At 43.1% G+C, this 13001-nt stretch overlaps 2 protein-coding genes across 11 annotated transcripts in view; one reads left to right on the top strand and one right to left on the bottom strand.

The window, feature by feature from the left end:
* Window positions 1–7012, top strand: part of LOC120898390 (serine/threonine-protein phosphatase 2B catalytic subunit 3-like) — a 53641-nt gene extending 46629 nt beyond the window's left edge. For all 7 annotated transcript variants that reach the window (XM_040304198.1, XM_040304199.1, XM_040304197.1 and 4 more), the window contains one exon: window positions 1–7012. This exon is cut by the window's left edge and continues 3493 nt beyond it. The gene's annotated coding sequence lies outside the window, so the exon portion shown is untranslated.
* LOC120898387 (G protein-activated inward rectifier potassium channel 3-like) overlaps window positions 1–13001 on the bottom strand; it is a 68586-nt gene that overhangs the window by 52474 nt on the left and 3111 nt on the right. For all 4 annotated transcript variants that reach the window (XR_005738657.1, XR_005738658.1, XM_040304186.1 and 1 more), the window contains exon 2: window positions 8812–9215. Coding sequence is in view for 2 of the 4 variants with exons in the window: in XM_040304186.1 (XP_040160120.1) it covers window positions 8812–9170 (359 nt within the window). In the remaining 2 variants the exon portion in view is untranslated. The remainder of the gene's footprint in view (window positions 1–8811; window positions 9216–13001) is intronic.

Raw genomic sequence — 13001 nt, 5'->3', positions numbered from 1 at the left:
GGTAAAACACGAAAAGAAAGAAGGAGAAAGAGGGAAGGCAGGCACACTGAAGCAAATATACTGTTTTAAACAATATCACGTCCTACATTCAATCAAAGAACTCGATTCTTCGTAGATAATTATTTCACTATCGAAAACTAACAGCTTTACAGACAAAACTAGCAATTGCTCTGGCGAAGCAACCCGACTAATGATACAACCTGCGGTGCCCTCTGCAGGCTTGAGTAGAGCGAAGGGCAATGTTTTAAGTTTTCGGGGTTTTGTTTTGAGCTTTATTCCAGCAGCCACTCTTCTCCAATTGAACAGTAACTTTACCCAGTATAACTACAAAACTAAGCCATAACTCAGCAACTCCATGTAGCTATCCAAACACACACACACACACAGAGAAACATTGAAATACACCATCGTAACAAGAGAGCTCTACTACTTCGGTTTCAACTCTAGTTCTTGTCCTCCTGTCCTGGGGGAGGGAGGTTCACATGCAGGTGACGGACAGGGCGAGCGTGCGCAACTTGCGCAACTCGTGTGACGATTTTGATCGATTTTAAACGGCGTAGAACAAGAAGTTACTCGAAAAGACACAAAGATCCCCGGATGGAATGGTTAGAAAGCGAGCTGAGATAGGCCGAACGAATCTCATTTCAACTACTATTTCCATTTCTTATTTCTTTCGTGGTTGTTTGCTAGCGAGTGGGAGAGAATGACCCCAATTGCTCGTGGTTTTTGTTCTGCTCGATCTGTTTTCTACTCGTTTTTTCCATTTCCTTGCGGACGGTGAGCAATAATCGAGTGTTTTCCCACTTCTTTTCCAAAACTTCCACGATCACCCTAGTCTCCTGTTTTGTCCAGACTCTATGTACTACACCCTGCACCGTTCGTATTGTCTTTCGTATACGAGCGCGCAAGATTTACAGCCAAGATGTGTCGGTAGCGTTCGGGGTCGTGTAGAAGTCACAGAGCAAAGAAGACGTGCGAAACAAAAAAAAACTACACACGAGAGGACAGGGGAAGCGAACGTAAGAGCATACATATTATCTGATAAATAAATAGCAAAAGCAAGAAAGGAAACACAGTTTGCAAATAAGTGTAAAATTGATTAATTGATAAGTAATATAATTTTATGCATTATTAGACAAAATACACACACACAAAACAGCTTGATGATACGTCAAAGAGGTAGGGCGTTGGAGGGAAAGCCGAAAGGAGCAGCGATGGGTACGAACAAAGCCAGAGGGGAAACACAGAGAGGGAGAGAGCGAGAGAGAGAGAGAGAGATAGGAGTAACTTAAAATAGGCAAAGGCCGATTCGGGGAAGGGAAAACCAAATGGGTGGCAATGACAAAAATTAAAACAAACATATTTCTACGCATTATTACAAGCAAGCGTTGAGCAAACAAACAAATGTTGATTCGTCCCGCGTACCGTGGATAAAGTTTACTACAAAAAAAATACGCAAACACACATACACACAAAGAGACGTAACACACGAGAAAAACACACAAACACATCGTATGACATTATCCGAAAAGGGCACACGTACACACCACACTACACAAAGCAAACTACAGTTATCACAAAGCGTATAAGGCAAATGTAAGGCATCCGCTATCGAATATTCCCAAGTGTTTGTGTACTTTTAAAAACGGTTTTCAGCCAAACCGACAACGCTGCACGTACGTACATTACGCGCACATGCAGATATGAGAAACAGTGTAGCTCTATCCTTCATCAATATCTAAACGATCATTTACGCAAAAACACAAATTTTCTGTATCTGTTGGGCATCACCGCACGCCGGTTACTATTCCTTGCAATCCGAAAAAGAACCCCTCCAATTTCCCACCTCTTTTGTTCACACCACTCTGCCCCCACAATTGTGCTACCAGTTTTTCAGTGTACTATTACTGTTCCAAGACCTCATCTACTGTTGCATCACTCACAGAATGCGCCACAAATTTAAAGCAATATCACGCTTTTGGGCGGACACACCAATATTGTGCCCTCTATTCGATACTCTCATCTTCCTGCACACCTGTTTGTCCCTTTCGCATTGTTTCGCTTCCCGACAGGAGAGGCATAAACGTAAAAGAACATGTAACAAAACGTTAAACTATCCTCCAAAAGAAGTAAACGATAGCACGCAATAACAAAACGGGGGCAAACAAACATACGAACAAACGAAATGAACGAACAGCATGTTTCAATCATCGCCACCAAAACAACAAAACGAGGATAGAGAAACAAAAGCCGAAAAAGGGGAAGGGAAAATACATTACTCAAAACTCTACTGTGTTACGCGATCTGAGAAGAGAAGAATGTTTTGTCTACTACCAATTTTACTGCTATTAAAAGAAAAGGGCGAAGAAGCAAACGCTAAAATAAAAGTTTTTAAAATCTGTTCTCCTATTCTAAAACTGAATTCTCTTCAACTTTTCGTGTTGTTTCGTTACGCTGTCACACCTTTTGCGTCCCGTACTGATATCAAGTTGTCTTTTGTTTTACTTTCTTTGTTTTTCCTTCTTGCTTGTTCTGTTTCTCCTATCTACTTGGCTCTCTACCACTTTCCGTGTCTTGTTTGTTGTCTGTGGCTATCCTTTTCTCGTTCTCTGTTGTGCACTTTCTATCTCATCCTCAATTGTCCTTCCTACAAGGAACGTATAAGGCTGTTTTGTAGATCCTCCAGCATCGTTGTCTTTTTCTAAGAACTGAGTGGGGAATAAAAGCAAAAAATTAAGCATTTTCTAGTTAGCTCAAAAACTAAACATCTCGCTAAAAACGGAACTGTTCATCTAGCGATCACTGATCGCATGTCTATTGCAAAGAGCAGACAGCACTAAACATCACTGCAAGTTATATATTAAAGAAGAAGAAAAAAAACACATTATAACAAAATAAAAATAAACCCTTGTCCGTTCAAACACCATCCGGTAAGGTACGAAAAGCACACAGAAAGAAAGGAGTCCCAAAGGGGTCCCAAAACGGATGAGCGCGAAATAAAATTCTAGTGGGAATTTAATGACATTCTTGGGCATTGGGAAGAGACATAACACACGCACGTCGCACATTGAACAACAATGTGTAAACAAATTATGTAAGCAAACTTAAGCAAGGAAACAAATTATCTTGGGCAGTGTGTACTTTTTAGGTGTAGCATTTCTTTCAAATATTTTCTTATCGATAAAAAAAACATGAACCAAGAGAAAGGAGCAGAACGAGACAAGCATAATACAAATTAGCATTTGGTGCATTGCTCCGTGGAGGGAAAGTGTGAGTGTGTCAGAGGTTTAAGACATGCACTGGAGACACTGGAAGAGGCTACTAGCACTGTTACAATGATGTTGCGCAAAACAACCTTACACGCGCCCAGTTACTGAATGCAGAAGAGGTAAACGTGGCATTACGACAAAGACGAGAAGAAAAAAACGAGTGGATCATCTTTACAATCGATACAAAGAAGTGCTTGCACGGGAAAGTCATGGGAAAACATTGATAAAACAAAAAGGCAAACCAACATAAAAGTAACAAAACAAAACAATCTATGATTAAATCAATATTTAAGCAAATTTATTAAACGATATTTAAGCGATTAATTGACTACAAAGGCAACACATAAAGGAAGCTGCGTGTGCAAATGCGCTATAAAAGAAGGTTTAATGAAAGCAGAAAACAACATGAAACAAAACAAAAACAAAGCGAAAGCGGGCAAAATTGAGTAACATCCAACACGCAAAGGACAACTGTTTGAACTTTGTAGGGGATTACGGAAGCAAACATTATTCTCTCACACGTACAAAGGTACAAATACATTTACCTACACACACACACACACACACACACACTCACTACAAGCATCACAAACGAACATTCTTTCTAACGTTTATCTCCACGTTTGAGCAAGCAAAAGAAAAGAAACACAAAACGGATAGGGGTAACATGAAACAAGAAGTAACAAAATATAAAGAAAGTTGTTAAAATATTCAAAGAACAAAAAGCAAAAACATGCAACAAAACAAGCAAACCACAAATCATCTCTAGCTGTGTTTTCATCAATTAAAAGAAAAGCGAAGCAAAATAAAGAAACACAACCAAGATGCTAGTCGTACCGTGCGTTTTTTACCCGTTTCTTGAGTTCAATGTTTTGTTAGTTTGTGGTGTCGTCTCAGATCGCCATCTGATGGATGTGGGGGGGAGGGAAGAGAAGCCGTTGTTCTTATTTTCTTCCCGAAAGCTGGCGAGTGTTCGAGTGTACGTTAGTAGCGCTATTGTCCATCAGTTTTCTGCTATTTTATGTTGATCAAGTTGTTTTAATGTCGATGGTAAATGATTGGAATCGAATCGAAGACGCCTTCACAAGGGACAAATCGCCTGCCAGCAACGCGATCTGGTTGGGGTAAAGCGATCAGATCGACCAGAACCAGGAGCTGTGTGCTCGAGATAAGGGCTCGGAGATATAAAGCGCAACACGTCTGGCAGGCATGGAACAATTTATTGGAAAAGGTCCACCAAAGACCATGGTGATATAGGATGTATCCCCGAGGGGGAATAGCAAAACAAAACAAAACAAAAAACGATTGAATTAAAACTCCCATACCGTAACCACCCGAAACTAAAATAGCTAACTGAAATGTGCAAAACAAACATGAAACGGACAAAAAAAACTTTGAAAGTTAAATAAATCTAACATGTAAATCACAACACTCTAAAGACTTCAGTTTACTTGCTAAGTTCCATCTATCTACATCTACTAAAAACGAAACTAAAAGCAAATATATCATTGTGAGCGTTTTTCCGTTTTACAGTTTTGTAAATCTATAAGAGCCACGTGTTGTAGAGATGTACCTACAAAGGATATTAAAGCATAACATATTACACAAAGCAACACAAAAAAAAAGATGTGTGAGCACGAGCAGAAGTTAGCAAAACATTGATGATGCGAAAAGCACAACTGAGCTAAGCGAAACGCAATTAGATAAAACAAAACAAATGTGCATTTGTGTACTGTACTCAAACAAGCGGATTGTTAAAATTATACAATTTAAAGCGACAAATGCACACAAATGCATTCAACTATGCCATCTTTCCTCTCCCTTTTGTCCGGTTTAGCTCTCTAGGTTTAGCCGTAAGAGTTGCAACCAATCCAGCAGCTGCCGGAAACAGGCCAGCGCAGGCAGCAAAGGGAAATGTGTTAACGTGAATAGAAACAAAACCCAGACATAATGTATATCTTTTTTAAATATATTTATGAAATATATTTGCAAACTCTAGACACATTATTGTAACGAAAATAAAGCTACACATTCATTGATCATTGAACTAGAACATTGTTGATTGAGCAACTTGGGTAGGAAAGTGGTGGGGAGAAGTGGCTGACAAAGCAGAGCTACAGAACGGTACACGGTATGGATTTTTAACCAATGCGTCAAATCTGCAGAACATCAATCGGACAGCGGTTCCATTTAGTGCACACTACACTTAACCGAAAGCCCGTGCGTTATGATGCATACGAGACGAGGAACAACATACACACATACACAAACACATCTACATATAATGATCACGTAAGCATACAAAATATTAGCAAAAACCTAGTTACTAGTTAAGTCGAAGTAAAGCGGCGGAAGGAGACGAACAAACAATTTGAAAGTAACAGGATGACATGGAGTAAATAAGTGGAGCAGTGAACGCGCGTTGATGCTATTGGCCCACGTTATGATACCAATAAGCCGACAAAAACGCACCTTTTTGACACACTGTTGTGCTGTGCTACTTAAACAATTGTTACTCAATAAATTGAAACATTGTAGAACGAAACTCGAACATAAAAGCAACAAACTACTACTACTACTACTATCGCACTGCGGCGCATCGTACTACACTGAGCGACTAAAAAAAAACATTTACGCGAAATCATATAGTGTCAGATTGAACAAAAAAAAACATAAGTTAACTGGGAGTCATAGATAAGCAACAAAAGCAACATCACTCATAGAAATTTAAAACACGTAGACAGTTAACCATCCTTCCTGTGCATTAGTGTGTGTGTGTGTATTTTTTTAAATCTCACTTAGTAGATTGAACTCTAAACTACCCAGAGCGCACTAACTTTCCGTACAACTAATGAACCCTAATCTTATCACCATAGTAGCACCCAAGATTACTATTTTCCAAAAAAAAACGATAAATCAAAACACACTCGCATTAAAAAAAAAAACACGAGCAACATACATGCATTTATGTTCTTTTTAGACTCCAAAAACAAACACAAAAAAACGAACACAAAATGGAAAAGAAAATAAAACGCTACATACAACTAATTGCGTGTTTTCTCGAGAGTTAAGAAAAGTACTTACAAAAAAGAAACTATACGCTTGTGTACAACACGCACCAACCAAAATTTTTCGCCTCTTTACTATACTTCATCTTTCCTTAAGCGATCCTTCTCTTTTCTAACTAGTAACTAACTAACTGCGAGCGTGGAGAAGGTAAAACACATTACTGATACACTAGCAACTTAATGCATCGTCCTTAATAATAATTCAAAATCAAACACATGCATACAAACACAGACAGGCAGACAGACAAACGAGAAGAAGAGAACAACAAACAAATCTAACAAAAGAACCATAAAGCACGCATTGGAGAAAACCAAAAAACATTGAGAGAAAAGACAAACACTGTATTAGACAGGAGACAAAACGGAGAGAAAGAGAGAGATAGAGAAGAAGAAGAAGAAATAACAAAACAAAACACTAATGTTAAGATACCCCCCCACTGATACCAAAGCACACATTAGATGTCTTAACCGTTTCCGTTCTATTCTGCACCGGTTGCGCATCTCCGTTGTTGCATTGTGCAAGGCGTTTACATACTTCCGAAACAACAACAAACACATTTGTTGTTCCTTTTTTCCCTCTACTCCTTCCTCGATCGTACGACACAGCACGCACGTAGAAAGAAAGTGCTTATCTCGTCTTATGTTCTACAAGAACAGCAGCAACCAAAAAAAAAAGTAACATACAATTTACATTAGCGCGGAATGGTTAATTAGGCAAACATTGTTGATCGGGCTTAGTATATATATACATACACACACACATACTGCGTAAGAGAAACGTCTGTAAGGTCTGTATCTCTTCCGCGCCGTTGTTTTCACCTGTTTCATCAATCACACCTACTGTTCCTTATTGACTGTTTTGGACGTGGTAAAGTATAAGGCGAGTACGAGTTTATCGAATCAATTAGTATAGTTAAATATTTCCCATTTCTGCATTATCTTTCTCCACGTGTCGGTGTCGGTGTCGTTGTTAGGATGCGCAGCGACGCACTGTTTGGTTTTGTTAGGAGTGTTTTTGAGTGCAAATCATTTCTCCAGGAGTGGTGTGTAAGCTTATCGTTTCAGAGGTAAACAATACAACACACCCACACAACTACACGAAATACATACGCATAGCTAAAGAAAGATTGTAACAAAGCCTGAAGCCACGTTTGGTTTTGGTGCGAAATAATTCAATTGCAAACATACGCACCGTTTCGCACCGTACAATTGTTGAGAAGAGAAAAAACGGAATTGATTTCCACAGTTTGTCCTCTACACGGTCGGAGTGATGAGGGGACAAGGGGTTTTATTTATTTGGACGAAAATAAACCAGAAGTAAAATAGATAGTGAATTGCTTTTCTGAGTTATTGTTTCTTGTTTCCGTTCCGTTGTCGTTTGCACTTAAATCATGGAAGCCAATAATGGTTTGTTTTGTTCTTTTTTTTTAATACTGTGTTGATTCGCCTTTTCGTTGGGATTATCCGAACGCATTTGCAACACACACTCTCACACACCTACTACACACTCACATAGCATGGAGAAGATGAGCAGGCAAACAACCATGGAAAATTATTATACATTGTATGAATGAATTTTTGATAATCTAATTATATGTATTTTTGAATTGTATTTTATCGTGGAGTCAAAACAAAAAACAAGAAATAAATATGTACCTATAAACAGAAAACAAGTGAAATAAAACAAAAGTCATCTGAAAAATCAACACCCGTTTGTGTGCTTGCTTCAATCGATCATCGATGTCATCCCCCCAGAAATAGGCAGACAAACCCTGTCTGGCGTGGGGTTAAGATAGAAATGGCACCTGCATTTTCTGAGCTGAGCTTCTAGACCCGTACCCGTACAGGGCTATTCCGGTTGCCCCATTCAGATGTCATTTTTGCACGCGCGCCTACATTTTTTAGAGCCGACGAGCAGCAAACAGCGCGACGAGTCATTCGCAGGCAAGGAACTCCCTCCAGAAGACAGAGAGAGAGAGCAAAAACAATCGTCCAACCCTTCCGGATCGAACGTGATACAATGGAAAAAGTTCACATTCTCCACTAGCGTCGTCATCGTCGGAGCCGTCTAGACGTGGTCAGACGTGGTCACAGAACCCGACGGCATCGAGCTTAGCATGCCTTCTGGCCAACCCATAACTAGCTGGAGAAGGATAGGAATGTAAATCACAAAACCCGTGTGCATACTTTCGCGTGATGGAAAACGATTACACGATTGGCGCTGGAGCGCAATCTTTCGCCCGGCGTAAAAGGTCCTAATTGCCGCTCCCTCGGGGTCGGACAATCGGGCGCCTTCAGCTAATCGCAGCTGGCGCGCAAAACACAGCTCACCTTCATGCTCGATTGCTGCTCCATTCTGCCAAACGGCCAGCACAACGGCCGGTGGTCACCGAACTACCACCATCTTGCCTTGACCTCTGCTTCCGATCGTACCCACTTCCTCGATCAGCGATCAGCGCTGAAGCGTAACCTACCTTGTCAGTGGTCCCGGGGTCTCACTGACCGCCTTCAGCGACATCCGCAGCTGGCGGTGGAATGTTCCGAGGATCGATTCGCGGCGCCGACCGCCCGCCACCCGCTGTTCGCCATTGTTTGCCGCACCGTCGATCGCTTGCTGGCCCGTTTTGCCCGTCTCCGGATCCACCGTCACGAGCAGCTCCTTCACAATGTCCGAGCCGGGGTCTGGGCGGGCGGCCGGTCCGACGATGATGGGCTGCTTGTGGGTGGCACTGGTATCGTCGAGCAGCTTGGTCCAGCAACCGGCTGCATCCGGATCGGCTCCATCCTGTGCCGATCGGTCCGTTTGTCGAGCGTCTTCCAGTAACTTTGTCATATTTTCTGTTTGTTTTGTTCAACGAAAACGCAGATCCTTATTGTCCTGTGAAGGAAAGCGAAAAACGGCTTGATTTAGTCGAGCTTAAATACACGCACAATTTACTGTGGGCGTCTGTGCCCACACCATAAATAACCGCACGTGGCCATGACACTGAATGTGCAAGGTCCCAATCGGGTTGCCACTGTGATTCATTTCGCGCGGCGACCACGAAACGGCTTCAAATCCAATCGACCGGGGTGCAAGCAATCGTGCAAATCACCGGTGCTACTACTAATTGCCAATCGCCCGGCCTGGGGACATGACGAAAAAGGTAATCGCATTTAATTGCTATTACATACCCGAACAGCGTCTACTGCTACGTCCGGTTGCCTACGTCCGAGCGCAAGCTTCAACGCGAATGCCGCGGCTGCGGTTTGGACGACGCTGGCTGCTTCTGGGCGCATCAGTCGCGTCGTGTCGGCACCTACACGCATCGTCAACCTGTTCGCTTTGCAGGGCTTCGCGGCTGTTTAAGCCACGCTGACCCCCACCTGGGCATGTCATGTTGCAGCGGACAAGCCGTCGATGACGATTATCATCAACGATGCGCTTGTTTCTTGCTGCTCAAATCTAATCACTGGTGGCCTAGTGGCGAGCCGAGCCGAGGCTAACAACTCACCATGGCCATCGAACGGGTTGGCTAAAACCCGGCCCCCTTCCCCCGCCATAAATGGTTCGCTATTTTTGGTAGTGTCGCAGTTTGTCTCGTGTTAATCTTCTGCTCTAATGAACGAAACATGCCGCAAAGGGGTAGCACATTCGCGCTGCCACAGCTTCAAGGAAGTGCTGAATTGAACAGAAGCGACCAGCACGACCAGCGTTTTGTGATGCTAGATAACCGGCCCTAAATGGCCTTCTTGTGTGCGAGGCTCTTTGAGCGAGACGATGAGCATTAGTTGGCCAACAAAAGGCCCGCGGAGCTCTTATCAGAAAATCTCCCGGACGTAAAGATCGTTCCAGCACACGTCTGCCGTAGACGCTCAACAAAGATCATCAGGGTTGGGGGGAAACGCCTAACCATTCACTGTGTATCTTCGTACCTCGTCATCCACCACCAGTCATCGCCCGTGTATCGCTCTTTCCTCGCTCGGTTCCTTGCCATTTAGCGCTATCTGCTTGCTACAGGATTGCCACCGAGCGTAGCAAAGCAAAGTGTGTTCATGTCCGGATAGTGCACGTACACACCGGCAGGCTGGTCGTTTACCCTTTTTGCCGCAGCCCTTGGCAATGAATTCCCTTCTCGGACGAAGCCCACACCAAGAACGTTCGCGAAGAACCGCGTGATGACCGCACCGACCCTGACACTACGGCCGGAAGTGTCATTTGAGTGTCGAAATTCGGATTTTGTTTCACGCTGCACTGCCGCCACTTCCAGAATGGGATGACTTTCGGCAAGGCAAGAAGTTGAATTCTGAGCCAAGCGAGTCGTTCAGGTGTAAAATCAAATTCCGAAAGGCACACGTTGTCCCTCCCCCTTTGGTGATGCTCTTTCTGATGACTTATTTCGCGTGCATCAATCATTCGCGATTTAATTGCGCCAAGGTGTCAAGTGTACATTCCTGTACCGATCCGACCAGTCCAAGGGATTCCATTCGCTTTCGTTTCTGCTTCTCTCATTTCTGGGGAGTTTCGCTCCCTTACGTGTAGGGTGTCGGATACATTCCAACCAATGTGATCACATTCACGACAGCCGCTTCAATCCACCCCAGTCCAGCTGTGTAGCGATCGATCGCGGTCAGTTGGTCGTTTGGGGGAAAAAAACCACATTAACCAACCAACCAAGCGCTTGGCAGAATGGGCGGGCGGAAAATAATTACCACCAACACCAAGTACATCAACACCTGCACCGTCCTGCTTTGCCCAGACCCAGACCAATGCAAACGTCACAAAGCATAGCAACTGATTCCACTGCAACTGCAGTATACAAGCGATATCCATTTATCCTTCCCGTTTCATGACAGCAGTGCGCTGATCGTTTGATAATTACACAATTTTGCAGGCAAGAGAGAACAGAGAGAGAGGGATAAGTGGAAATAGAAACAGCTGCACCAAGGTCCAGTGTCACGATCATGATCAAACGGTCGTTAACTGTATGAAATGAGTTCTTTTGTAATGCACCTGTGTATGCTCGTTTGATTGCATAACGCGGCATGGTACAGGGTCGCTTTCCGATGTGATTTTATATCGCACATCCGACTGAACTTATATCACTACGACCATCGAAACCGTGTACAAACGATCATGTTTTATGCAAAACAAAAAGAGGTAAAAATATGCTAACAAACTCGAATTAAAAATGATAATTTTGCGTACATTAGAGACATGATTTGCATTACATCCAACACCGATACAGTCCACAGTCTTCAAACGATCCATTTATTAATGTCGCTTTGAAATGAAAATAGCACAAAAACGGCGACCACACACACACACACACACACACACACACACACACACACACACACACACACACACACACACACACACACACACACACACACACACACATACGATCACATTGTCTCTAAAAACCCACCAACCCCATTAAAATCCAACCAAAAAGCAAAAGAAACGCATTCAAACAAAGGTTTTGCTGCCGGCTGTGATGGGGTGATATTTTTAGCAAATGTGTGTGTGTGTGTGTGTGCTTGCTATTCTGATACAGTCGGCTAATAAAAATTTTGCATGCTCTAGCACAATTGAGAAGTACCTCCCCTCGCTGCGGTGTACTACGCACCAGCGCAAATCGGTTTTTAGCGCAAACAAAACCTTCCTTTCCTTTCCCGACGAGTAATCTGAATCCCGGGCCTAAATTGCCTTAAATAGCGTAAAACAAAATAAAAACAACATCCCACTACCCCTCACCTATTTCTCGACGATCAACGAGGGGTCAAAAAGGAGGGTTATGGTTGTGGTTTTCACCGAAAAACAATTAACACCAAGAGGGACGAAACAGAGACGTTTATTCTCGGGACAGAGGTTTGGTGTTGTATCAATTTGTGTTCAATTTTCCCCACGCACACTTCAAGATCAATGTCAACCCGAGGGAGGGGGCGATGTTACACATTCCTTCATTAAAAAAAAAAAACCGTGAAGGAAATCTAAAATAAACAAACCTTCATCGATGACGCTCCGTCGATGGGCCATGCGAGCTCAGATGTGTGACATTCGGCAAAACCGATGACGAGCGCACGGTGAAGTGTTTTGCGGGGAGACAGTGGAAAAACACGTGTTTTCCACACGAAAACAAGAAAAGGAGAACGTACAAAACAAACACATCGGCCGTGCAAGATCCCCTTGGCTTCAAAATAGGCCAGCAACGGTAGGAAAAAGGGCAAACAGGAACGCAAAGGCATTAGTCATGCAATCGGAACGTTTTGCTAATTGAATCGGCACTAGAATTGATGGCGAGCCAACGCTCAGACGAACTCTCGGGATTTGCTTCGGAAATGGAGGGGGTCTCCAAATTTGCGCTGCAACGGGCATCCTCCGAGGCATGGGCACGGAATGATCGTGTGGCATGTTGTACATGGGTTCAATCTTCGTACCGCGCTCGTACACCATTAATGTAATCAGTAAGCATTCGTAAGCATTACTGTTTGACAAATTAAATTGCTCATAATTCTCCCGTCATACCGGCGGAGGCCACAAAACAACGGCTCCTAAGTGATATTACCTACACATGATCGTTATGAACAGTATCCGGTATGTCGCCGCACATGGCTATGGCCGGCCGCACATGGCTTGCCTTGGTTGGCTGGTTCGTGGATTTTTACAATAAATTTTAAT

Source organism: Anopheles arabiensis, chromosome 2, assembly GCF_016920715.1.
Source record: "Anopheles arabiensis isolate DONGOLA chromosome 2, AaraD3, whole genome shotgun sequence".
In the NCBI taxonomy this organism is placed as follows: Eukaryota; Metazoa; Arthropoda; class Insecta; order Diptera; family Culicidae; genus Anopheles; species Anopheles arabiensis.
Note: the sequence above shows the minus strand (reverse complement) of the source record. Positions and strands in the feature narration are given on the sequence as shown.